This window comes from Corythoichthys intestinalis, chromosome 1 (assembly GCF_030265065.1).
Source record: "Corythoichthys intestinalis isolate RoL2023-P3 chromosome 1, ASM3026506v1, whole genome shotgun sequence".
NCBI classification, from domain to species: domain Eukaryota; kingdom Metazoa; phylum Chordata; class Actinopteri; order Syngnathiformes; family Syngnathidae; genus Corythoichthys; species Corythoichthys intestinalis.
The window spans coordinates 38,907,602-38,930,789 of NC_080395.1; the positions used below are offsets into that span (position 1 = coordinate 38,907,602).

General features: G+C 37.2%; 1 protein-coding gene across 2 annotated transcripts in view; it reads left to right on the forward strand.

Annotated features, from left to right (window-relative positions):
- The window catches only part of LOC130927696 (CUB and sushi domain-containing protein 1-like), a 687,910-nt gene that overhangs the window by 649,132 nt on the left and 15,590 nt on the right, over window positions 1-23,188 (forward strand). For both annotated transcript variants that reach the window (XM_057853669.1, XM_057853670.1), the window contains exons 63-73: window positions 7,480-7,653; window positions 7,741-7,807; window positions 8,086-8,192; window positions 10,266-10,339; window positions 12,327-12,438; window positions 12,551-12,730; window positions 13,553-13,615; window positions 14,243-14,404; window positions 16,963-17,075; window positions 21,153-21,240; window positions 21,414-21,540. In XM_057853669.1, coding sequence (XP_057709652.1) covers window positions 7,480-7,653; window positions 7,741-7,807; window positions 8,086-8,192; window positions 10,266-10,339; window positions 12,327-12,438; window positions 12,551-12,730; window positions 13,553-13,615; window positions 14,243-14,404; window positions 16,963-17,075; window positions 21,153-21,240; window positions 21,414-21,540 — 1,267 coding nt within the window. The remainder of the gene's footprint in view (window positions 1-7,479; window positions 7,654-7,740; window positions 7,808-8,085; window positions 8,193-10,265; window positions 10,340-12,326; window positions 12,439-12,550; window positions 12,731-13,552; window positions 13,616-14,242; window positions 14,405-16,962; window positions 17,076-21,152; window positions 21,241-21,413; window positions 21,541-23,188) is intronic.

Sequence of the window (23,188 nt, forward strand, 5' to 3'; positions counted from 1 at the left end):
GAGATGTGGATGGGTCTTTCAGCATGACAATGATCCCAAACACGCAGCCAGGGCAACAAAGGAGTGGCTTCGTAAGAAGCATTTGAAGGTCCTGGAGTGGCATAGTCATTTTCCAGATGGATCTGTGGAGGGAGATGAAAGTCTGTGTTGCCCAACGACAGCCCCAAAACATCACTGCTCCAGAGGAGATCTGCATGGAGGAATGGGCCACAATACCAGCAACAGTATGTGAATAGCTTGTGAGGAGTTGCAGAAAATGTTTGTCCTCCATTATTGCCAACAGAGGGTACATAACAAAGTATTGAGACAAACTTTTGGTATTTACCAAATACTTATTTTCCACCATGATTTGCAAATAAATTCTTTAAAATTCAAACAATGTGATTTTCTGTTTTTTTTCCACATTCTGTCTCTCATGGTTGAGGTTTACCCATGTTGACAATTACAGGCCTGTCTAATATTTTCAAGTGGGAGAAATGGCACAATTAGTGGTTGACTAAATACTTATTTGCCCCACTGTATGTGAACATTGGGGTAATGGGGTGTCCTAATTTTTTTCATATGACTGTAGCTCCAATGTCTTGGTGAGGACAGTACAATGACGTGTTATACATATTTTTTGATAGTTTTTTTTTCTAATTTAGAGTGTGTTTTAAGATATTTAAAGGGTTAATTCCGATTTATGCGGGAATACAGGTGAAATCGCCAGCACAGGAATGTAACTTTTTCGTAAACCAGGTACTACCTATATTATATTTAAGGACCACGTAAAGCTTTCAAAGTTTAAAAATCAGAAATCATTTTCTGTTAATTATTTCTGGGGTCAGGCATTATAGGGTTATTTTACCATGTTTGTATTTGGCGCATTTTATAAAGGGAACTGAACTGTGACTTCTGTTTCAGTCTTTAGCAGTGATGGACACATTTTAGAAGTCGATCTATGTTGCCACTCTCACCTCTGGCCATGAGCTGTTGAGTTGAGACCGTAAGAACAAGATCACAGATAAAAGCAGACAAAATGAGATCTCTTCTTCGCAGGGTGTCAGGGGGTCCCCTTTAGAGATAGAGTGAGAAGCTCGGTCTTCTGGGAAGGGTCTGGAATGGAGCTTCTGCTCCTCCACATTGAAAAGAGGCAGACAAGGTGGGTTGGGCATCTGATTAGGATGCCTCTTTGACGTCTCCCTGGTGAGGTAGTGAGGCTTATCCCACCTGGAGTAATTCTAACAAAAGTGAATTTTGTTCAGTATGGATACAGCTAAAGCGATTAGGCATTGGTTACAATCGATAAAAGTATAGTAATATGCCATAAAAAAAATTTTTTTCAGTGTGGGCTGGAAGAATAAAATATCCCGGGCCAATCACAGCCAAGGGAAGATTAAATCTTGATACTTAAAATAAAAAATTGTTAAGTGCTGGTTTATTTCCAGAGTAACTTTTGTTCTCCACAAACACAAAGGAAGAAAATAAAACAGAATGTATTAAATCCAAATGAGGCCGAGATTTTACAAGAGTCCATATTTAGAGTTTGGACCCCAGTTCTCAACAACATTAAAAGTAATACTTCCTGAAACTCTCTTTGCCATTTCATCCTACAAACACAAAATCTCCAGCTGGCTCTTGTGGTTGGTGCGGCTTTGAACTGAGATGAAAAAGCTGAAAAAGCCAGCAGAGAGAAGATGCACAGAGAGGAGAAACAGAAGCAGGAGATACTGTAGGTGATTGGAAATGAGAGAGAAGCTGGAAATTGAAAAAGGAAAAATTAGAGGGAGAGCAGAAGAATTGGCAAAAAGAGGGAGATAAGGGAAGCAAAAAGCTCTTCAAACAGATCCGAGGGTTTCATTTGATCCCGTTTAGCAGCCACAGTTTGTTCATACATGTAGTGTACAGAGATGAGTTAGGGGCAGCCTTGTTACTTAGTCTTTTTTGCGCTTTGTTGTTGTTGTGAAGTGAGGCATCTCACCCCCAACTGTTCCCTGGACACCGCATTCTCACCCTTGATATCTGTGTGTGCGTACATCTGCTTGCACTTGTGCGTGTGTCTACGCCTCAACGAAACGTCCCCTCAGGGATTAATAAAGAATCTAAAAAAAGGCATTTTTGACGTGTGGCCTGACAGCTTAAATCAATCAAGTAAGAGTTTGGAGAAAGAGGAGAAAATGAATACAGTAAGTGAAGGGCTGGAGGAATTAAAGGGATGAAGGGGCGTGGCAATACAGAACATTAGATAACTAAGAGCAAAGGCCCATGCCAAAGGCCAGTTCAATTTTCCAGGGAGTTTAATGAAAGTGCCACACAATACAAATTACCTTTTTTAAATGAAAACTGGTCAAGGGTAGATTCTGTGGAATTCTGCTGACTGGCAAACGAGTACTGTGAAAATTCCTTTAATATCCCACAAAAACTTTGTAGCGTCATAGTATGCCATTTTTAGAGACCTCAACTCACTTACCATTTAATTGTATAATAGTGGTGATAGTTTACTTTTTAATTTTTCGTCTTTATATATATATATATATATATATATATATATATTTTTTTTTTTTTTCTGACTGCTGAAGCGTATAAGTACTAGCAAAACTTAAAACTGACCAACTTGGAAATACTGAAATAGCAGTATAAAACTTCTGTTCTGGCTGTTCAAAGCATTATGGCTGACACTTTCGTATGTGGTTCAAATCCGATCTGGGCCACAAAAATGTGGTGGCGGTCTGAACGGTCAAGTCTCCCATATTGGAATTCATGAGCAATTACGTCAGCAAAGAGCGAGAGCGGCAGGCAGGAAGGCAGCGATAGCTGTGCATTAGCGGTAGCATCATGGCGCCTAGCTTGAACTCGGCTTCTACACAGGAGGCAGGCTTGACCACAGTCATAAAAAAAATTTAAAATGAAGTAAAGGATAAGCCTGATTATGCTCGGTTTTCTCTAAATGTGTGCCAAATAAGCAGTATTTCAGTATTGCTTACATGGCGGAGTTGAGATAAACTGACACACACACACAAGGCTTATGTGTGCGTTATGCACGCGCATGCATGCATTCTATCAATTCACATAAACATAAAATCACATAAAATATAAGACTAAATGGGGATTACTAATGTCTGTTATTTGTGTCCTATTTTTGGAAATGCAAAATATGATCACCCCGGAATGACGGATGACAGCCAGCATGTGTCGTGACATGTGTTGTTTTGGTGCTTCTGCGCATGCGGATCAGTTTGCTCAACCCGTGTTGGACTGCGCATGCATATTACTTGAACGGGCTCAATGGACAAAAGCAGTCTGAACGGGCACACCAAAAAAACAGATATGACAAAAAACGGAATTGTGCATAAAGCACATCTTAATGCACGAATCAGATTTTTTCGTGTTTTTCCAACTCAAGTTAACTTGACGACCTCGACGGGATACGTCGCATAGAAGTGGACCATTTCAAATCCGATTTGTGTCACGTTCGTATGTGGTTTAAATCCGAGCTGGGCCACATTTTTCCAGAATGTGGCAGCGGTCTGAACTGTCAAGTCTCCCAAATTGGAATTCATGCAGCAATTCTGTCACCAAAGAGCGAGAGCAGCAGGCAAGACGGCAGCGATGTAGCTGTTAATTAGCGTTAGCGCCTAGCTTGAACTCGGCTTTTACTACGCAAGAGGCTGTCTTGACCACAGTCTTAAAATCATAATGAAAAAAAGGTTAAGCCTGATAATGCTGTTTCTCTGTGTGCCAAATGAGCAATATTTCAATATTGCTTACATGGCCGAGTCAGGGCAAACGGACGCACACGCATAAGGCTTATGTGTATGTGTCATGTACGCACAGTGCGTAGTTATTTGTTTTGATGCTTCTGAGCATGCGGGTCAGTTTGCTCAGCGCGTGTCTGACTGTGAATTACTGCGCATGCGTAATACAGTACTTAAATGTGCTCAACGAACAAAGGCAGTCTGAACGTGCACGACAAAAACGGATATGACAAAAAATCGGAATTGTGCTTTAAGACCTGCAGTATGATCCTAGCCTTAGTTTAAATGAACTGGTTGTCTAATGTTGTCAATTGCAGGCGATAAATTAATGTTAATCTGAAATTATTCACATTCTAAAAACAAGCGTATGTCTTCTGCACATTTCTCACTATACTCAACCTGCATAATTACTGTAGAGGGACATATTTTAAATGTATCAGTCACTGGATTTTTATCATTTATTCTGTTCAAGTGGGGCAGGTCACAGCCTGGGTAAAACTTGATTGCAGGGCGCAAATAGTCAAATAGCCATCCATTCATGGTTTCACGCCTATGGGTAATTTAATCAATTAAAATATGTATAGGTGTTTGGATGTGGGAGGGAACTCAAGTAAGAGATATTCCGCACAAGCACAGAAATAAAGTAAAACTTCCCACTGGGAGGGGTCAACAGAGTTTAAACTCTGAACCACTTGACTTCTGCAAGGGAGACAGCATCCCCTCATTGTAAAGTGTCATGTTATCGTCTGTTCAGGGTGCACAGTGGCAAAATGGAACATAAATGTATGAAAACTCACATATTTTGTCATGTACGAGACGGAGGAACCAGTTGCGTATTGCAGACACAGGATTTTATTGATGTTGACAGGCAAAGAAAACAATCAGGTCAAGAAGTAAGGGCTAGTTGCATGCGAACGTATGCTAAATCGCTGACGAGCTGACACTGAATGCTAGGTGTTCGTGCCTTATTTACTGTTCTCAGTTGTTCTTTGTGACATATGCTGAACAAACTGTCATACCGGAATTTGGGATGGCAATACTGTATTGCCATGCCTTTGAATGTAAAAACCTTTTAGCGATTCAAAGCTCAAAAACAGTAAGATCTAACTATAGAACATACTGGACTAAATACACAACAACATTTAGCGATAAAGGGTATTTTATAGTCAGATGTCATCCCTGTAGCTTGTAAGATATTGACAGCGGAAACGTTTACGCTATCTGACCTTTCCTCTGGAAATTCCTAATATGTTTCCCTGCAAAGCGTGCATTAAGAGTGGCATTTTCATTTTGCTTAAAGTATTGTTTGAATAGCTTCACGATGGCAACAGTGTGACTCTCAAATACAACAATTCAATTTTAAGTGAGGAAAAATATTGAAATTCAAGCGAATCAGAGGATGACCACTGTTCCACTTTAATAATAAACACCAAATGTCCTTGTGAAAAAATAGAGATATTAAAATGGTACTACACAAGAACAACACGATGGAGAATTTTGCAGGAAATAAAGCTGTTATGAGGAAACATGAGAGGCATGAAACAGCAGGAGTTGTGCCATCAGTGGTGTTGCAATGAAAGCAAATGCGTCAAGGAGGTGAGCAACACAGGAAGCATGCAATGGGAGAAACAAAAGAGGCAAATCAATACCTGCCCCCAAACCTGTAAACACACAAGAGGGAAAGGATTAGCCAATAAAATGTGCTGGCCGGGTGAATTGAAGTAAGAAAGATATGCCTAAAAGAGAAAAAAAGTGGGAGTTAGAGGAGGGGACAAGAAGAGCAATAATTTCAGAAGAGCATGAGAGGATTAAAATTAAAATAGGGGACAGGCGCTGTCGCACATGGGCCAGCAGAGGAAGGGCTGTAGGGAACAGGACGCAGACAAAAGGAAAGAACAAATAATGTGAAGAAAGTCTAACAAAGGACAAAAAAGTCAGTAAAGTGTTCAAGAAAACAAGATGAGAATGAAGTCTGTAATGAAGAAGTGATGTCAATCTGTTAAATCTGTTGTTGTTGTTTTTTGTATAATATTGAACTAGAACTTGTGTTTTTGCTTATTTTTTTTCCATGGGTTTACAAATAGCTTGACAATATTTAGGTTAGTTTGTTTGTTTGTTATTTATAGTCAGTCATGTTAAAATGTAGAAAGTTTGACATGGAATTCATTGTTGCTAAAATCAAAGAAAGTCATAGCCATCTTACATTCAATGACTGATTTCACACATACCCAGATGTAAACACAAATGCTGCAGTGCCCGAGAAAACTCTATATTTGGTTAATGTAAAGTTTACTGATTTAAAAAATGATTTCAAAATACATTTCAATACACAATCTACTTTTATCTAGTTTTTTTTTTTTTTTTTTTTTTAATTTGGATGACCTGCTTTACCCTCAGGAAAACCAACATACCGGTGCTTTTTATCTGAAACTTCTTCAAGGTTCGTAACAGTTCTGATAGAAATCTTATTTTGTGACTTCTGAGCTCAGTCTCCAATATGGCGAAAATGTGTTTTTCTCTTTGAATATTCAATTAAGGTTTGAGTACGATTCGCTGAAAATTGTGACCAAAAATGTACAGTTCAGAATGGACAAGGTAATCGGTACAGGATGCACGATGTTTACTGAACTGAGGTCATTTCGTCAGGTTTTTTTTTCAGACATTGAAGTTTTACTAGATGTTATGAGGTTTTAGGGATTACTTAAAACTCCTTCGGCATATCGTCAAACCATGAAAAGTTAAGTAGCCAAACATTTTTACACAAATAAGAACAATAACTCTCTTCATGTGGATTGTTTTTTCATTCTATCCACATATGTGTTCTGTTTGTGATTTTATGAAGGCTTCACCGAGATGCTTTTAATTAATTTTTTTACATTATCGATCACCGATTGAATGGAAAATCTTAACATTTGGGGTGAAAATTATAAGTCTCAAATGCATCTTTTAGTGATATTGACTCAAGTAACAAGAACAAGTTGTAATTTCTTTTTGGTTCAAAGCAATTGTTCTCCTGCTACCCATTGGTCTGGTGAAAATGCTAGGTGGTGAGGGAAGCAAAAAAAAAAAGACTAAGGGGAGAGATGGGAGGGCAGGAGAACTCATTAAAGCAAGTGATGAGGAACATACCCATATGGTGTGTGTTTTAGTATAGCTGGTTGGGCAACAACTGTTAGGATATTGCTTTATATCCACCCTTTCATTCTTAATCCTGCTGTTACAACATGTATGTGCTACGTGAGCATGGAATACTCATGTATGCATTGTGTGCATGCTTGTGTGTATTGGTGAATCGAGTGAGGCCATCTGTCTGCTTGTTAGATGGAAATTGCTGTGACTTTATTAGTTGTCAGGGATCCTGCAGATGGTTATCAGGTATTATCTTTGGGAGTTAGGGACAAGCACACTCATGCATGGGCACGCTATGATATTCATCTCCATGTTATGACATTTTGTGCACATGCGTGTATGAATGCGGCAACCGTCAAATTACAACTGTATCTTTTGACGCTTCCATAACATGTGTGGAGAATGATTTGCAATTAATTTACACAGAAATGGAGTCCGGTCAAAAATATATAAATAAATAAAAGCACTAGTGGAGGAAATTCTGGAACAAAACAAACATTTTTTTTAATAAGAAATAGATGTTATGAAGAAAGAAAACACCTGATTTGGTTTCATGCACAAAATCCCTATAGTACACAACATAGCACCATAAATGATGATGAATGTTGTGTTTCAGTGATCCGATGTGGACCTCCTCCTCAAGTACAAAATGGGGAAATCAAAGGAACGGACCTTACATGGGGATCAAGTGTTAGCTACAGTTGTTTCCATGGTTACCAATTGTCCTTGCCAGCTGTGTTGACCTGTGAGGGGAATGGAACATGGACTGGAGATGTACCACAATGTCTACGTAAGTCCTCTGGTGTTAACTCGTTTTATTTGTGAAGTAACAATGCATTCCCTTCGAAATCTAACTTGGCCGCCTTGGTGTGTACAGCTATGCTGTGTGGTGATCCAGGCTCTCCTGGGAGCGGGTTCCGTGAAGGAAATATTTTTACTTACGGGTCAGTGCTAAACCTTTTTGATGAATGACTATTACTTTGTTTTATGATCATTACTCTTTTAGTCTATTCGTATTGTCAGCGTGTAAAGCACAAAGGCCAACTGTCTTAGATATGGCTGTAGCAGAGGAAAGTGTTATACCTCTCATCAAAAACAGGTTCTTGACTAGAGAGCAGGATGGAACGACCTGAACACTTAAAGTGATGTAGGAGAGGCTGTTGATGGATTTTGTTATTGCTCATCCTGTTTTCTTGTTCGATTGGGGTGTTTTTATCTATAGGTCAGAGGTCAGGTTCTACTGTCATCCCCCGTACTTGTTGGTTGGCTCCGCCTCCAGAGTATGTCAAGCTGATGGCATTTGGAGCGGCCAGCAACCTGCCTGCATAGGTAATGACTAATATATACATAGTGACAGAGAAAAATGTGTCCCCTAAGTTTGTATATTAAGGGTCACTGAAGTTTGATGCAAGCTCGCTTTGACAGTATACAGTGGGGCAAATAAATATCTAGTCAACCACTAATTGTGCAAGTTCTCCCACTTGAAAATATTAGAGAGCCCTCTAATTAACAACATGGGTCGACCTCTACCCTGAGAGACAGAATGTGGGGGGAAAAAAAACAACAGAAAATCACATTTTTTGATTTTTAAAGAATTTATTTGCCAATCATGGTGGAAAATAAGTATTTGGTCAATACCAAAAGTTCGTCTCAATACTTTGTTATGTACCCTTTGTTGGCAATAACAGAGGCCAAACGTTTTCTGTAACCCTTCACGAGCTTTTCACACACTGTTGCTGGTATTTTGGCCCATTCCTCCATGCAGATCTCCTCTAGAGCAGTGATGTTTTGGGGCTGTCGTAGGGCAACATGGACTTTCAACTCCCTCCACAGATTTTCTATGGGGTTGAGATCAGGAGCCTGGCTAGGCCACTCCAGGACTTTGAAATGCTTCTTACGAAGCCACTCCTTTGTTGCCCTGGCTGCGTGTTTGGGATCATTGTCATGCTGAAAGACCCAGCCACGTCTCATCTTCAATGCCCTTGCTGATGGAGGGAGATTTTCACTCGAAATATCTCGATACATGGCCCCATTCATTCTTTCCTTTACACAGATCAGTCGTCCTGGTCCCTTTGCAGAAAAACAGCCCCAAAGCATGATATTTCCACCTCCATGCTTCACAGTGGGTATGGTGCAATTCAGTATTCTTTTTCTACCAAAAAGTTCTATTTTGGTTTCATCTGACCATAACACATTCTCCCAGTCCTCTTCTGGATCATCCAAATGCTCTCTAGCGAACCGCAGACGGGCCTGGACGTGTACTTTCTTCAGCAGGAGGACACGTCTGGCAGTGCAGGATTTGAGTCCCTGGCGGCGCATTGTGTTACTGATAGTAGCCTTTGTTCCAGTGTTGTGGTTCCAGCTCTCAGTAGGTCATTCACTAGGTCCCCCCGTGTGGTTCTGGGATTTTTGCTCACTGTTCTTGTTATCATTTTGACGCCACGGGGTGAGGAGGGAGTTGAAAGTCCGTGTTGCCCAACAACAGCCACAAAACATCACTGCTCTAGAGGAGATTTACATGGAGGAATGGGCCAAAATACCAGCAACAGTGTGTGAAAAGCTTGTGAAGAGTTACAGAAAACGTTTGGCCTCCGTTATTGCCAACAAAGTGTGCATAACAAAATATTGAGATGAGCTTTTGGTATTGACCAAATACTTATTTTCCACCATGATTTGCAAATAAATTCTTTAAAAATCAAACAATGTCATTTTCTGTTTGTTTTTTTCCACATTCTGTCTCTCGTGGTTGAGGTTCATGTTGACAATTACAGGCCTCTCTAGTATTTTCAAGTGGAGAGAACTTGTACAATTAGTGATTGACTAAATACTAATTGGCCCCACTGTATATTCAAATTGCAAAAAAAAACCAACTTTATTCAATAATTGGACAGATTAGTTAATACATGTTTATGCGTTCGTATTGCTAAATGCAGTGAAAATGTTTTATATTGCCCTACACATCAATGTAAAAATGCTATAACGTTTAAGGTGCATTCGATTTTTTTTTTAATGTGCAAAGGAAGACGCTTCATCAATAATGAATAACAGTCCACGAAATCTCATTATCGGCAGTCGAGTTTGTGACACATTTTAGCATTTGTATTCCTGAGTTGCGCAGCTGAAGACGTTATCTCACCAGCAGATAAAGTTTTAATGCAGGTATAGGATTTCTTTCGAGATTTAATCATAGAAAACAGAGGGGTTTTTTTTCCTAATAAGGTATTTCAATTTTTCATACATGTTTGCAACCAGTAAAAAATGAAAGCAAGCTAATAAAGTAAAGCGCCTAATGGCTCTTTCAATTTTAATAGCATTCCTGTTTACAAGTTTTAATAAGTCAGCATCCTTAAACAGTGAAAGGAAAACGTTTTTGTGTGTGTGTATGTTTGTGTACTTGTGCAGACCCTGCATTTAACACCTGCCGTGACCCAGGAACACCAGCTTACGGTATCCCAGTTCAAGCCCTGGGTCTTCAGGTCAGATATGAGTTTCACTACTCAACATACCATTGTAGTCAGTTTGATTAAATGTACTAATTATTTCCAGGAAAAACACGTCAAAGTTTTGATAAATGATTGTAATAGACAGTGGTACCTCAACATACGAATTTAAGTCGTTCCAGGACCTGGTTTGTAAGTAGAAATGGTCCTATGTCGAGCAGGATTTTGCCATAAGAATACATTATAATTCCATACCTGTCAACCCGAGGCCGTTGGCAGTCTTACAAATAGTGATTTATGCCCTTATAAATTGATGACTAATCTTACAATCTTACATATAGCGTGAAATATGAAACAAAAATAACCCACTTTTTAAAATAATATGAATTTATTGGTAATATTGTAACAATATAACCTGGTGCAATCAAAGAACAATCAATATCTTCAACTACATCATGATTACTAAAATTTAACAGTGACTTTTTTTATAGTTGTATGTAGCACTTTTGGCAATTTCTATCATGTCTTGATGGCTGCACTTCATGGCACTTCAGCTCGCAATTCAGTTCGACTTGAAAGTAGTACGTTAGTGTGTCCAATTATTAATTAAAAAGGTCAATTGATAAAATTAACTTACGAATGCAATCTTTGAGTCAGGGAAAATTTCTTTTGTTAATAGTGAGAAGTGATCAGCAATAGTTGCAGGCAAATTGTGTTCGGCAACAAATTGGCAGAATGAAATCTCCGCTTTCGTCACTTTTCATTCGGCAGACTTCATCTTTATGACCAGTGTTGTTAATCTTACTTTAAAAAGTAATTAATTAGTTACAAAAAAAACATAGTAACCTTTGCTATGTTTGGAAATTGTATAATGTTGTGAATGAACCGTTAAGGTTGTTAAAATTGCTCCCGTTTTTGCATTGCTTCCCTTACTGCTTCAAAATGGCAGCTGTTTATTAACGGCGCGGTCTGTCATTTCGCATGTAGTTTTATAAGCATTTGATATCTAGACGTAAATTGTAGGCTGTCGGCTACGGTCAGGAAATATTGGAGCCACCTAGCCTAGCATGGCGTTTGCTACAGCGTCACAACAACTCTTCTCTCTCAGTGTCTCTGACTTTTCTCGCGTCATTCAACCAACGTAGTAACACATCGTAACGCACATTGTCTCGTTGCCGAAACGATGACAAAATCCGAACGGAGAAAAAAAAATGTACGAAAAACGTACAGATTTTTAACGTACGGCGTACATATTTAAAAATCAGTGCTCACGTCTACAAATTACGCTGATACCGTACAACTTGACAGGTATGTAATTCAATTAATTCGTTCCACAGCCCAAAAACCTATGCTAAATCCTTAATAAATACTGCTTGTACAATTACAAATAACATTTGCATGATAGCAAAACAAATAAATTATAAATACAAATTCTAATAGTAATAATAATATAACGAATCGGGTTTCTAATGTGACAGTTGTGTTTTGCATGCTGTTCCTGCAGGCACCGTTTGACTGACACGGGAGAGAGGTGTGGTAGAATGGGATGTTTTTACTTTTTTCAGGTTGTTGTTGGCATCGGCTACGTTAGACAGTAGCCGTGTTGTGTTGCATATTTCTGAAATAAACGATTAAAAACCTGACAAAGCTGGTTAATTAAGGTCGGAGGAGGTCATTCAAGATCGAAGACATATTCCGTGCCAGTTCACTGATGCGCACACCATACCCATATTTTTGTGTCATTTCCATCTTAATTTGAACTGTAAGCATCCCCTTTTTCCTTTTTTTCACCGCCTGCACTAACCTTCTTTGGACCCCTGTTGATTTCTCTCACAAGAAAATCCGCCATGCTCAAAACAATGATGAAAACAATGAAACTGCAACTCTGTTGTAAATCGTCGTATTTCGATCACATCGACATATGTCGAGACAAATGACGGGTGAAATTTTACGTCGGATGTCAAAAGGATCGTATGTCGAGATACCACTGTTCATTTATGCAATATATTCTTGCCCTGTTTAGGTTGGAAGTAAGGTTACATTTAAGTGCCGTAAGAACTACCACATCCTTGGTTCGACCACTAGAACGTGTTTAGAAAATCTCACCTGGAGTGGCACACAACCTGAATGTATCGGTAAGAATTTAAATATTCAAGGTATCGTTCTGTTTACTGTCTTCTGCTGTATAACTAGACAGCCTTAAAATTCATGTTAAATATACGATGTTTTCTGTTTTCCATCTCTCAGCCCACTCATGCCGACAGCCCGAGACCCCCAGTAATGTGGATGTCCGCTCCATGGACCTGCCAACTTTGGGATATACACTTATCTACACCTGCCAAGATGGTTTTTATCTGGCAGGAGGATCAGAACACAGAACATGTAAAAGTGATGGGAGATGGTCAGGAAAACCACCACTGTGTAAAGGTATTTTAATGGTCAAGTAGAATGCGCTGCTTCTTCCAAACATTACATTACCACATGAATGCTTGAACCTTAACATTACAAATTCAAAATTATATTGATGGCACACAGGCGTGTGAAATTTTATAGTGGCCCCAGATGACCTGGTATACGTAGTCGACTACAATGTTAGTGGACAAGCAGGGACAGCCCTGATAGTGTTTTATAATTGGTGTTGCTAATGTTACAGTTGAAGCCATGTAAATATCTGAATAATCTGTTATTTTCAAAGAATTACTTGGGAATAATAAAAATAAAAATGTGCAAGGAGTGTTTTCTTGGTTTAGAAATAGACAAATCTTTGACATTCTGACAAGCATTTCCATATTAGGTTGAAAGGGAGATGTTTCCCTTTATAAAGCTGAATTAAGCAGGATGTAGATTTTAAGATTTGTAGATCTTGTGTACACAAGAAAAAAATACCATTCTATCACAAGTTGTTAAACAAATACGGTAGAAATTTATATATTACAGTAAATGTTCCAATATTAAATACAAGCATAATTATTTTTGAGGAAAAAAAACTTGATTCATTAACACTGAGCTCATGTGGAAACGTCACTATGACAAAAGAGTGATATATTGTTATAGACATGATTTTGTTCTGTACTTTCCTTCAGTTTTATAAAGAAAACTCCCCTAATGACAAATGCCACTGCAAATTGACAAGGCAATCATTCACAAACATAATTTTCACAGTTATAAATCATTTTGCTCTCGTCTCTTGACACACATGGAATTGCTTTCACCCCATATCTACTCACTGGAATTATGTTTACATTGCAGTTGGAGTTAAAGTTAGTCCCAAAGGCCGAGGAGAAACAGACATCCAGAAGAACAAAATTCGAGGTATCAACAAGGCCACACTATTAAACACAACATTACATTTGTTCATTGTACTTGCAAGGGTCCCATCGCTATAGTTTCTGTTTGTTTGTGCAACATACTCAAAAACTCTTGAGCAAGAGCTGCTGATGTGCATTTCATAAGCTAGAGGTGATTTATCCTACAAGCAGTTTAGATACAGCTTCATACTTATGAAATAAATACGTACAAATATAATAAGAATAATAGCCTGTAGGTGCAAGAGTAAGCAGTACATCGTTTTGAAGTAAAGTTGTTTTTATTTATTTATTTATTTTCAATCCAAATACAATGATATAATAATCTTTGACCTGGGAAGAAATGTACCAGTAAATTATATATTTTATTAAGAATTTCCATTCAATGACAGTATGGATGTTACTAGGAAGTTTGTATTCCTCCCTATCTATTGCTGTAAAAATGAGCGCTGCTGTCTAACTGCAGATAAGTTGCTTTGTCTGACAGCAGGGTACCGGTATTTTAAACAATATTAGTCTGAGAAAAAGAGACAACATGGAGAATGAATGAATTTTTTTTGTCATCTTTTTCATATAACGACACAAAAGATCATACAGTATATCAAACAATATAACTCTTGTTTCTTTCTCTCAGTTCCAGTGGACGTGTTTTCCCCCAGCTCAGAATGGAGAGGTTTCTATGAGTATCTGGGCAAGAGACAGGCCACCACATTTTCAGTGACTGGGTTCAATGCTAGCAGTGGAAGGGTTAACATCACTTTACTGGAAACTAGTGGAGTGTCCATCAGACTCTCAGGTAAAACAAAGAAAAGTGGTATTCAGATTTCTCCTGTGTGCTTTGGTCAAACCACTTCAATTCTTACATTTATGACGTATATGGTTAAAACACAACATTAACATACTTACCCAAATGGATAGACACAAGGCATATATGAAAATACACTATAGTTGGTCTTGCGTAACTCCTTGTAAAACCTTAGATTAATCACAGTAAATTTACAAGAAAAAAGACATCTTGTCTTTAGTACACAAATATGTATTAAATTTGCCATGAAGAAGAAGCGGGGATGTTCAAGGTGTAAATCCTTAAGCGGTGCTGCTTTGATTCACACTCATTATCCACACTTTGCTGGTGGTAGGGTGCTGAAGTGATCAAATGCTTGATAGGAGCCGTCCGTCCCAGTAGGCATAACAGAAACAAAAAGGTTTCTGTGAGGCTGTTTGAGCTACTTCTTAACTTAATGGTGAATATATGTACAATATGATATTATATGAATGGTCATTGGAGGAACATGTAGAACCTCTGACAGTCTTTTACCTCTCCAGGAATCTGTTACATTTCTACCATTATGTCCACTAAAGTCACTGCTTTTAAATGTGTAATTTCAGTAATGAAATACATGATATTTAAAAAAGATTTTGAAAGGCTGACAGGCTGATTGTTTCCAAGTCAATTCATTTGGATTCAATTTTATGTTTTTTTTTACTCCCCTTTTCCACTGAGGTCCCAAGTTAGGAATGCGAATCTTGACCCACTGATCACAAAAATACAATTTGGGTTTCATTCAAACCAAGTTTTCTATCCGTTCTATTTGCAGTTCGTGATAATATTTTTGTCTCAACATGTCAAGTGTTATTTTGTTGAATGTAGAATGCTGCAAAATCTAGGTGAGATCTCGATTGAACCTGTTCTGACATTACAACTACAGTAAAGTTTTATTCTCATCTAACTGGACTTGACAATGTTACCTAATCTGAGACCATAATAAAAGCAATTCATTGTGTTAATAAAGATACAATCTGCTCTAAACTGCAATTTAACTGAACTTAACTTTCATTTAGTTTAGAAATCAATTAACTAAATTATTCATTTATTTACATAATGTGCCATTCAGATCAAGTGTATCTTCGTCTCATTATGAATAACAGATTTATTTTTAGGTTAGATTTTTATGCCATGAGCAATGTATCGACTGTCCCAAACATTTAAGTGAAACATCCTTGGAGTATTACCAACCATCATAAAATATTAAGGTGCTATTACTGATTGATCATTTGAGGCATCCAAGCCAAAATTATTGTAATACAAAAATCATCCTTCCCAACCTAAAACCCAAATGTTGTTGTTAACCAGAATATTGGTTGTATAACATTGTAACTGGTATGATGTATCATGGGTCTCTGTTTTTATCATGTCCCAAAATCCTCATTCTTTACTACTAAGTAGTCTTAACAGGGAATGAGTTAACAATAAACAGGTAATTCAGGCAGGTATTACCTTGTATCCCATCTACTTGTGGGTGAGTTTTGGCTTGAAAAAGTCATTTGTCTGCTCTACATTCATGCACGAGTGTGGAAAATTGTCGTTCTGTCGATGTAGCCTACTTGACGCAGTTTTACAGCCTTTCTAAATGGGGACACTTAAATCAGATCCCCCTTGCCCTCCAATTACTTTGGACTTCTCACTGTTGTCTGAGTCTGTCATCCCAGTCAAACTCACAGCGCTATCTGTTGTGTAATGGGATGCAGATGTGTTAATCGTACGTTCCAGGAGTAGTGGAAGTCTATGCGAGCTGCCAATAGTTCCGCGAAATGCATAAATCTCCTGTCAAACACAAACAAATTGCGACTAATCTCGCAAATGCAGTTTTCAGCAGTTAAAATTTATTTATATTGTTCGAATCAGGCCATCCCGTTTTAAGCTAATACAGGCACATTAACCCATGTTTCACAGCAAGACTGAATTCACAGTTCAAATCAGGTTTTGTTACACCGCAAGCTAAAATTTATGAAAACAAGCTGCTTTAATGATGTTGTTTTTTTTTTGTTTTTTTTTTTTTTTCATACCTGTATAATCTAATCTAAACTCAGCTCTTGGTGGCTCATATGAGCCTTTTTTTTTCTTCTTCAGAATATTCTTCAGTCAGTCCTGGTAAACAATGTGAACTGTCAAAAAAAAGTTTAGCTGCCTTTTTGTACACTAAACGTTCCCAGATTGTTTGTCAGGTGCTTGGATGGAATATGAGTGTTAAAAATGTCAAAGAGTCTCCTTTGCTCTGTTTGTCAATCAAACTGTGTGCCCACCACCTTGTCTTCCTGGTTGACAACCTCCCTGGGAGTTATTGAAGTGCGTCATTGTACTACTATGACGATCTGTATGCAAATACCTGCAAACTATTCCTGGCCTGTCCAAAGTTAACGATATCTCTGAAGATATTCAATGTTATCAAAATGCATTGTATTACTGTATGTTCTTAGATTCCACCCAAGTACCTGAACATTCCAATTAAATTGTAGTAAAAGAGCATTCAAACCATTGGGTGCATTCTGTAACAGCTTCTCTATCTTCCAAAGGTACTTACAAGTCTGAGGAGAACCAGCTTCTACTAAAGGTCTATCAAGTCAAAGGACCCACGGAGCATTACTATAGCAAGTTTAAGAACGACAACTGGGCCATGGATGGATATGTAAGAAAGCCACGTCTTTTGTTTTTGTATAACAAATAACTATTACTATGTTATTAATATAGTAGCTTAATGTACTTGTAGTCTTAACCCTTTAAGCCCCAACTAGTAGAAGACATCAGCCATATTTTGGTGCAGAGTAGTAAATACTGTGGTACCTCTACTTACGAACGTCTTGAATTTTCAGGTTACGACATGCCTCAATGGGAAAACAATGCCTCGTGTTAAGAAATTAATTTCAGGTTACGAGAGGCAAAAGTACTATATAGTACTGTAAAATATACATATGTACTTCCTGCTTTCTGCTTTTGGATGTCACGCCACAAAATACTACTGCCCTATTGGTCATAATCTTTCCCATAGCTTTTCTATTGGTAGGGTGACCAAACGTCCTCTTTTGCCCGGACAAGCCCTACTTTCACGTAGTATCCTCGTGATCCGGGCAGGTTTTAGAAATTCATAAAAATGTCCGGTTTTTATGATTTTTCACGGGACCAATTTGAAGAGAATCCCTCCGGCCGCTGGGTGGCAGTGCCTGCCTGCGATGACATGGGTCCTAGTAGTAGGGAGGGAAGGAGTAGTTCTTCTTGTTCTTGTTGGCAGTTTACCCCTATCATGAGGCATTACCGCTATCTACTGGGTTGACAATTTGGCCACAACGCCTGAAGTTTTTTACGATAAATACGTATATAATGGCAACTGTTGACTTCTGTCAGAGCTTTGACTGTAAAATCCCGTTTGGTGTCACATCGTTGCGCTGCAGATGATTGTAAACGTTTATTGCAAAGTTTGATTTTTGCCTCAGCTAGCTATCAGTAAGCTAAACCGCGCTAGGCATTATGGGAAACGTAGTTTTGAACTGCTCTGTTTGGAAACATGCTGATTGAATAGTTTGTCAGTTTATTTCGGTTTTTGTTTGTGTGCAATCTAGAACATTAAATGAGAATATCAATTGAATGGGAATAAAAAATTGTCAAGACGTGATAGTAATTTATAAAAATGTTTAGTTGGCACATAGCCTACTGTATCTATGTGTATTGACTGGACTACATTTCTATGGGTCTGCATGATATATTATAAGTATATATATATCTATATATATATATTAGGGTTGTTCCGATCATGTTTTTTTTTGCTCCCGATCCGATCCTGATCGTTTTAGTTTGAGTATCCGGCGATCCCGATATTTCCCGATCCGATTGCTTTTTTTGCTCCCGATTCAATTCCAATCATTCCCGATAATTTTTTCCGATCATATACACTTTGGCAATGCATTAAGAAAAAAATGAATAAAACTCGGACGAATATATACATTCAACATACAGTACATAAGTACTGTATTTGTTTATTATGACAGTCAATCCTCAAGATGGCATTTACATTATTAACATTCTTTCTGTGAGAGGGATCCACGGATAGAAAGACTTGTGACTTTCTATATTGTGACTAAATATTGCCATCTAGTGTATTTGTTGAGCTTTCAGTAAATGATACTGTGGCCATCCCAAATGCATGATGGGAAGTGGAACCATGACTGTGTGTCGTGCTACCAATTGATATATCTTCTCTGCGTTGGGAAATAACTTAAGGTGTTGAGACAAAGATCAATTGCCACCTTGCTTCCCCACATTGCTTCCCATGATATTTCTAATCATAGGGAGAGGGATTGCAAGATTTTAGCCAATTAAAAAAGGCTCCAAAGGCTGCCAAAATTCACTCTACTCATTTTGCGTTGCCTTTTATCTCTCTATATTGGTAAAACGGCATCATTACAGATTGAGCGCGACAATGAGTGAGAGGGTCGTGCAGTGCATACATTAATTGCGTTAAATATTTTAACGTGACACATTTTTTAATAATTAATTGCCGCCGTTATCGGGATATTTTTGATAACCCTACCTTAAGCCTAAACTAAAGACTCTGGATGAGTGTAACATATTATGTCTGTAACGTTAAATACAATTAGAAAACGACTTAATTAAAATATATATATTAAAAAAAGGCATGGCCGATATTTTTTTGGCGATTCCGATACTTTGAAAATGACGTGACCGGACCCGATCGATCGGCATCTCTAATATATATCTATATATATCTATATCTATCTATCTATCTATCTATCTATCTATATATATATATATATATATATATATATATATATATATTTTTTTTTTTTTTTTTAATTTTTTTAAATTTAAGTCATTATTTATTTATTTTTTTCAAACTGCATTTTTCCATCCAGAATGAGGGGGCACACTTTAAATAAAAGTGGTATAGGCATCTTTGAGTGAACTTCGAGTCAAATTCAAGTATCTTGAGGCCGGGCTGAGTGTCCTCTTTTTTGGAAATCAAAATATGGTCACCCGTGCACAGGTGTTGTTGTTATAGCGATTCGATGTCTGAAAGAACAATTCTTGCGTTTTTGTCTCACGAAAAGGTTAAGCCCACACACGCTTCACTACATTAGTAGCACATTAGAGCACAAGTCTCCTCGCGTTTTTGTATCACAAAGAGTGAGAGAGGCGATAGGTCCCATCTTGAAAGAGAAGAAACCCATCAAAGCAGTAACACTTTTGCCTCACGCGAAAGGTAAGATATATATTTTTTCTTTTTTCTTTGCATTGTGTTCTACTATCTACTTCTTTATAGGTAGTAACGGTAAGGTTAGGTATATAGGATGATTCAAATGTGTTGTTTTATTCCTGTTATACCCCGATTATAAAATTTAATGTGGCGTTTCAGTAGCGCTTGGAATGGATTAGGGCATTTACATGGAAAACGCGTCTCTAATTACGAAATTTTCAGGTTACGAGATTACTTCCAGAAGCAATTAATCTCGAAAGTAGAGGTACCACTGTAATTGAAGCACCATATTTGCAGCTGTGGATTGTTAACAATCGAAAATGTTCGAGTCATAATTTTGCATTGGCAATTCTAAGTCGATAAATTCTAGATATCTTTAGATTTGTGCAAAAATATGTACGCGACTATGCCGATTCAGTTTACATTGATGTGTATGCTGTAGCACTACTTAATGCATTTCTCAAATCTCTGTTTAATATCTAGCCAAAATAAGTGGGAGGGTCTTATAATTGGTGCATACATTTTCATCCAATCATAAAAATGAGCTATATTGCGGCATATCTTTAATTTTTTTGCCCTGTATCGTGGTAGATTGTTGTCATATTAACCAACACTGGGCTTCATCTCCCCATATTATTGTATGATTATTACTGTTTCTCCCCCTATTAGGTCCTGCACAATGTGCATTAAAATTCCAGACATTTGTTCTGTCTGTCACATTATGCAAAATAGTTACTGTTCAATGGCATACAAGGGAGTCTAATTATCTTCTCAACAAAATTTCTATAGTTTACTAAAAAGCTTTTGTTGTCATCTTTGTGAAAACAAGAACGAACAATTCCAGAAGAGAATCTCATCAAAATGTTACTTTTAAATATTTTTGAGGGTATTCACTATCTGAAATTTCGTATTAAAATGCATTAGCTCGTCCCTATTTGTGAGCTCATTTTTTTCCCCTACTTCTACTTTTTGAGGTCATCTCTTATTTCCTAGACAACTAAAACTAAAACATAACTACTCACCAATAAATGCTGTTCAATAAAATTTTATTAAGGTTGCTGGATCGTGATGTTTTTTTCTCTGGTTCGTTCAATCCTGTAAAAATGTGCTATAGGGATTTTATTGAGTAATGCAATGGAGGTTTTATAAAAAAATAAAATGAAATTAAAAAAAACATTGCAAGGGCCTGTGCCACACTGCACCTTAAACATAAATTTGCTGGAAAGAAACAAATACTGTTCATGGTGTACTGTTACTTCAAGTCATAAATCTCAGACGGCAGTGTGAATTTATGGCTTTTCATTACAATATAATGCTTTTTATGATGCACCTACGATGAAACACTCACGTCTAGAAAGTGTAAGTCTCTATGTTGCTGCCACTGTCATTTTCCTGATGAGAGTGAGATTCTATGTCTATTTTTGTGTTTTCTGTCATTATTGCTTCTGATCACACCATAATGTCAACAAACAACAATCCTTTATGTTCTTATTTTAGGTGACTGCAGAATCTGACCAGAAAACATTTGTTTACCAAGGGCATATTCACAGTAAAGACTTTGGTAAATTCCACCTGACAAGGCAAGGTAGGTCAATATGCTACTGCAGGTGCATATATGGGTATTATTGTCATTCAATATACAGAAAAATCATTAAACATTTTGTTTATTTATTTATTTATTTTGCATGTAAATTCTTAGTGTGTAAAGCGGTAATAATTCTGAGGTAATTGTTGATTGGTCATTGTTTACAATGTTAGGTCCTGTAACCATGGCAATAGACCCATCCAACCCTTACACAAACAGCAGTTCTGTGGCAGCTGCCATCTTGGTTCCTTTCTTTGCCCTCATCCTATCGGGATTCGCCTTCTACCTCTACAAGCACAGGTAGGCAACACACACAGTGTTAATAATGTTAATCTTTTGAGTCCAATTTAAATAGCAGGGAATTGATCAGTAGAAAGATAATTGAAATAAGTGTAAGACCAGTAACCTTCAGTTAGTACCAGTCACTTCAAGAAATTTATATGCACAAAAGCGGCTACTTTGACTCCTTAATCACGTTTCCTCAGTGTATCATTATTCACTAATTTGTTTTGTTTAATTCAATAAGTAATGTCATACATTTCCCTGGAATTAGCTCATTCTCTAGCATATTACAAACACGTCTGCACCGGGGTCTCTTCAGACTGCCAGTTAATTACTTTGTATATAAATCTTTGTTTCGAACAATGATTGTGAATACCGTATAGGCGCCTTCAGTATAATCATTGAAACAAAAAAGGAAAGGCAATCTTTCAATGCGATGGAAATCTATCTCCAATGGCTGGATTTCATGGGACTTAACTATGTATTCAGTTAATCTAACTCAAACCGCAGCATATTTATCTTTAATTCTTAATGTTGTAGGAGTACAAACTGGACTTTATATTCCAACAGCCACTTGGTGTTCAACATTCAAAATAATTAAGTCTTTATTATACTATAAATTAGTACAGTTCACCTATCTACTGACAGAAGTATTTTTAAGGTGAACTTATTACAGTGAAGTGTCTAATATTGAACACAAAGCATTAAATATAATAAATTTTCAAATCAACATTATTGATAGAACATAATGGAAATATTTATAAATTAAAAGTAATACTCTCCATAGGTTTTACTTCATAAATATTGTACAAGTCTTGAATATGATTAACGTACTGTAAATTCTTCAATAGAGCCCAAATTATTTTTTATTTAAAAAAACTTTTAAAAAAGACGGAAAGAAAAGAAAAACATAAAAAGTTATGTGTGGTAGTTAGGGGGACATATAATTCTTGTGTACAGGTAAAATTAAGAAATCCTGTCATATTGTATATAGTTTTACAAATACTAAGGGTTTGTGAAAAAGGTCTACCGTAATTTCCCGAATATATCGTGCAATTTTTTTCCCCAAAATCAACTTGTAAAATCATGGTGCGCATTATACACAGGTACAGGGATGGAGACAGAAATATATATACATTATATATATATATATATATATATATATATATATATATATATATATATATATATATATATATATATATATATATATATATATATATATATATATATATATATATATATATATATATATATATATATAAAGACCGATTTTTTTTTTATTGACACGGCCATGTTGAGTTGAAGAAACGTATGCGGCGATCCGTTGCCGACCATTACGGTACGTGACGTCACCATTTTGTTTCGGTACTACTTCACTCTGATTGGTCGAATGATTTCGTGTGTGTTAAATTCTGCTTTTTTTCCACTCTTCATAAAGCACAGAATTTAGTTTCTTGAACTCATTTAAGTCAACGTTTATTGCAGCTCCGCAACTCGGACCATTACAAACGTAACACAACACAGACTGACTGTGTCTGTCAATTATATCTTTCCCTCGGGAAACTCAAACCCAAATTACAATAGTTCCTATTGTTACAGTCTAGTGTACAGCGATGCGCTCTTTCCGATTTCCAACGTAAATCCTCACTTTATTTTACCGTAT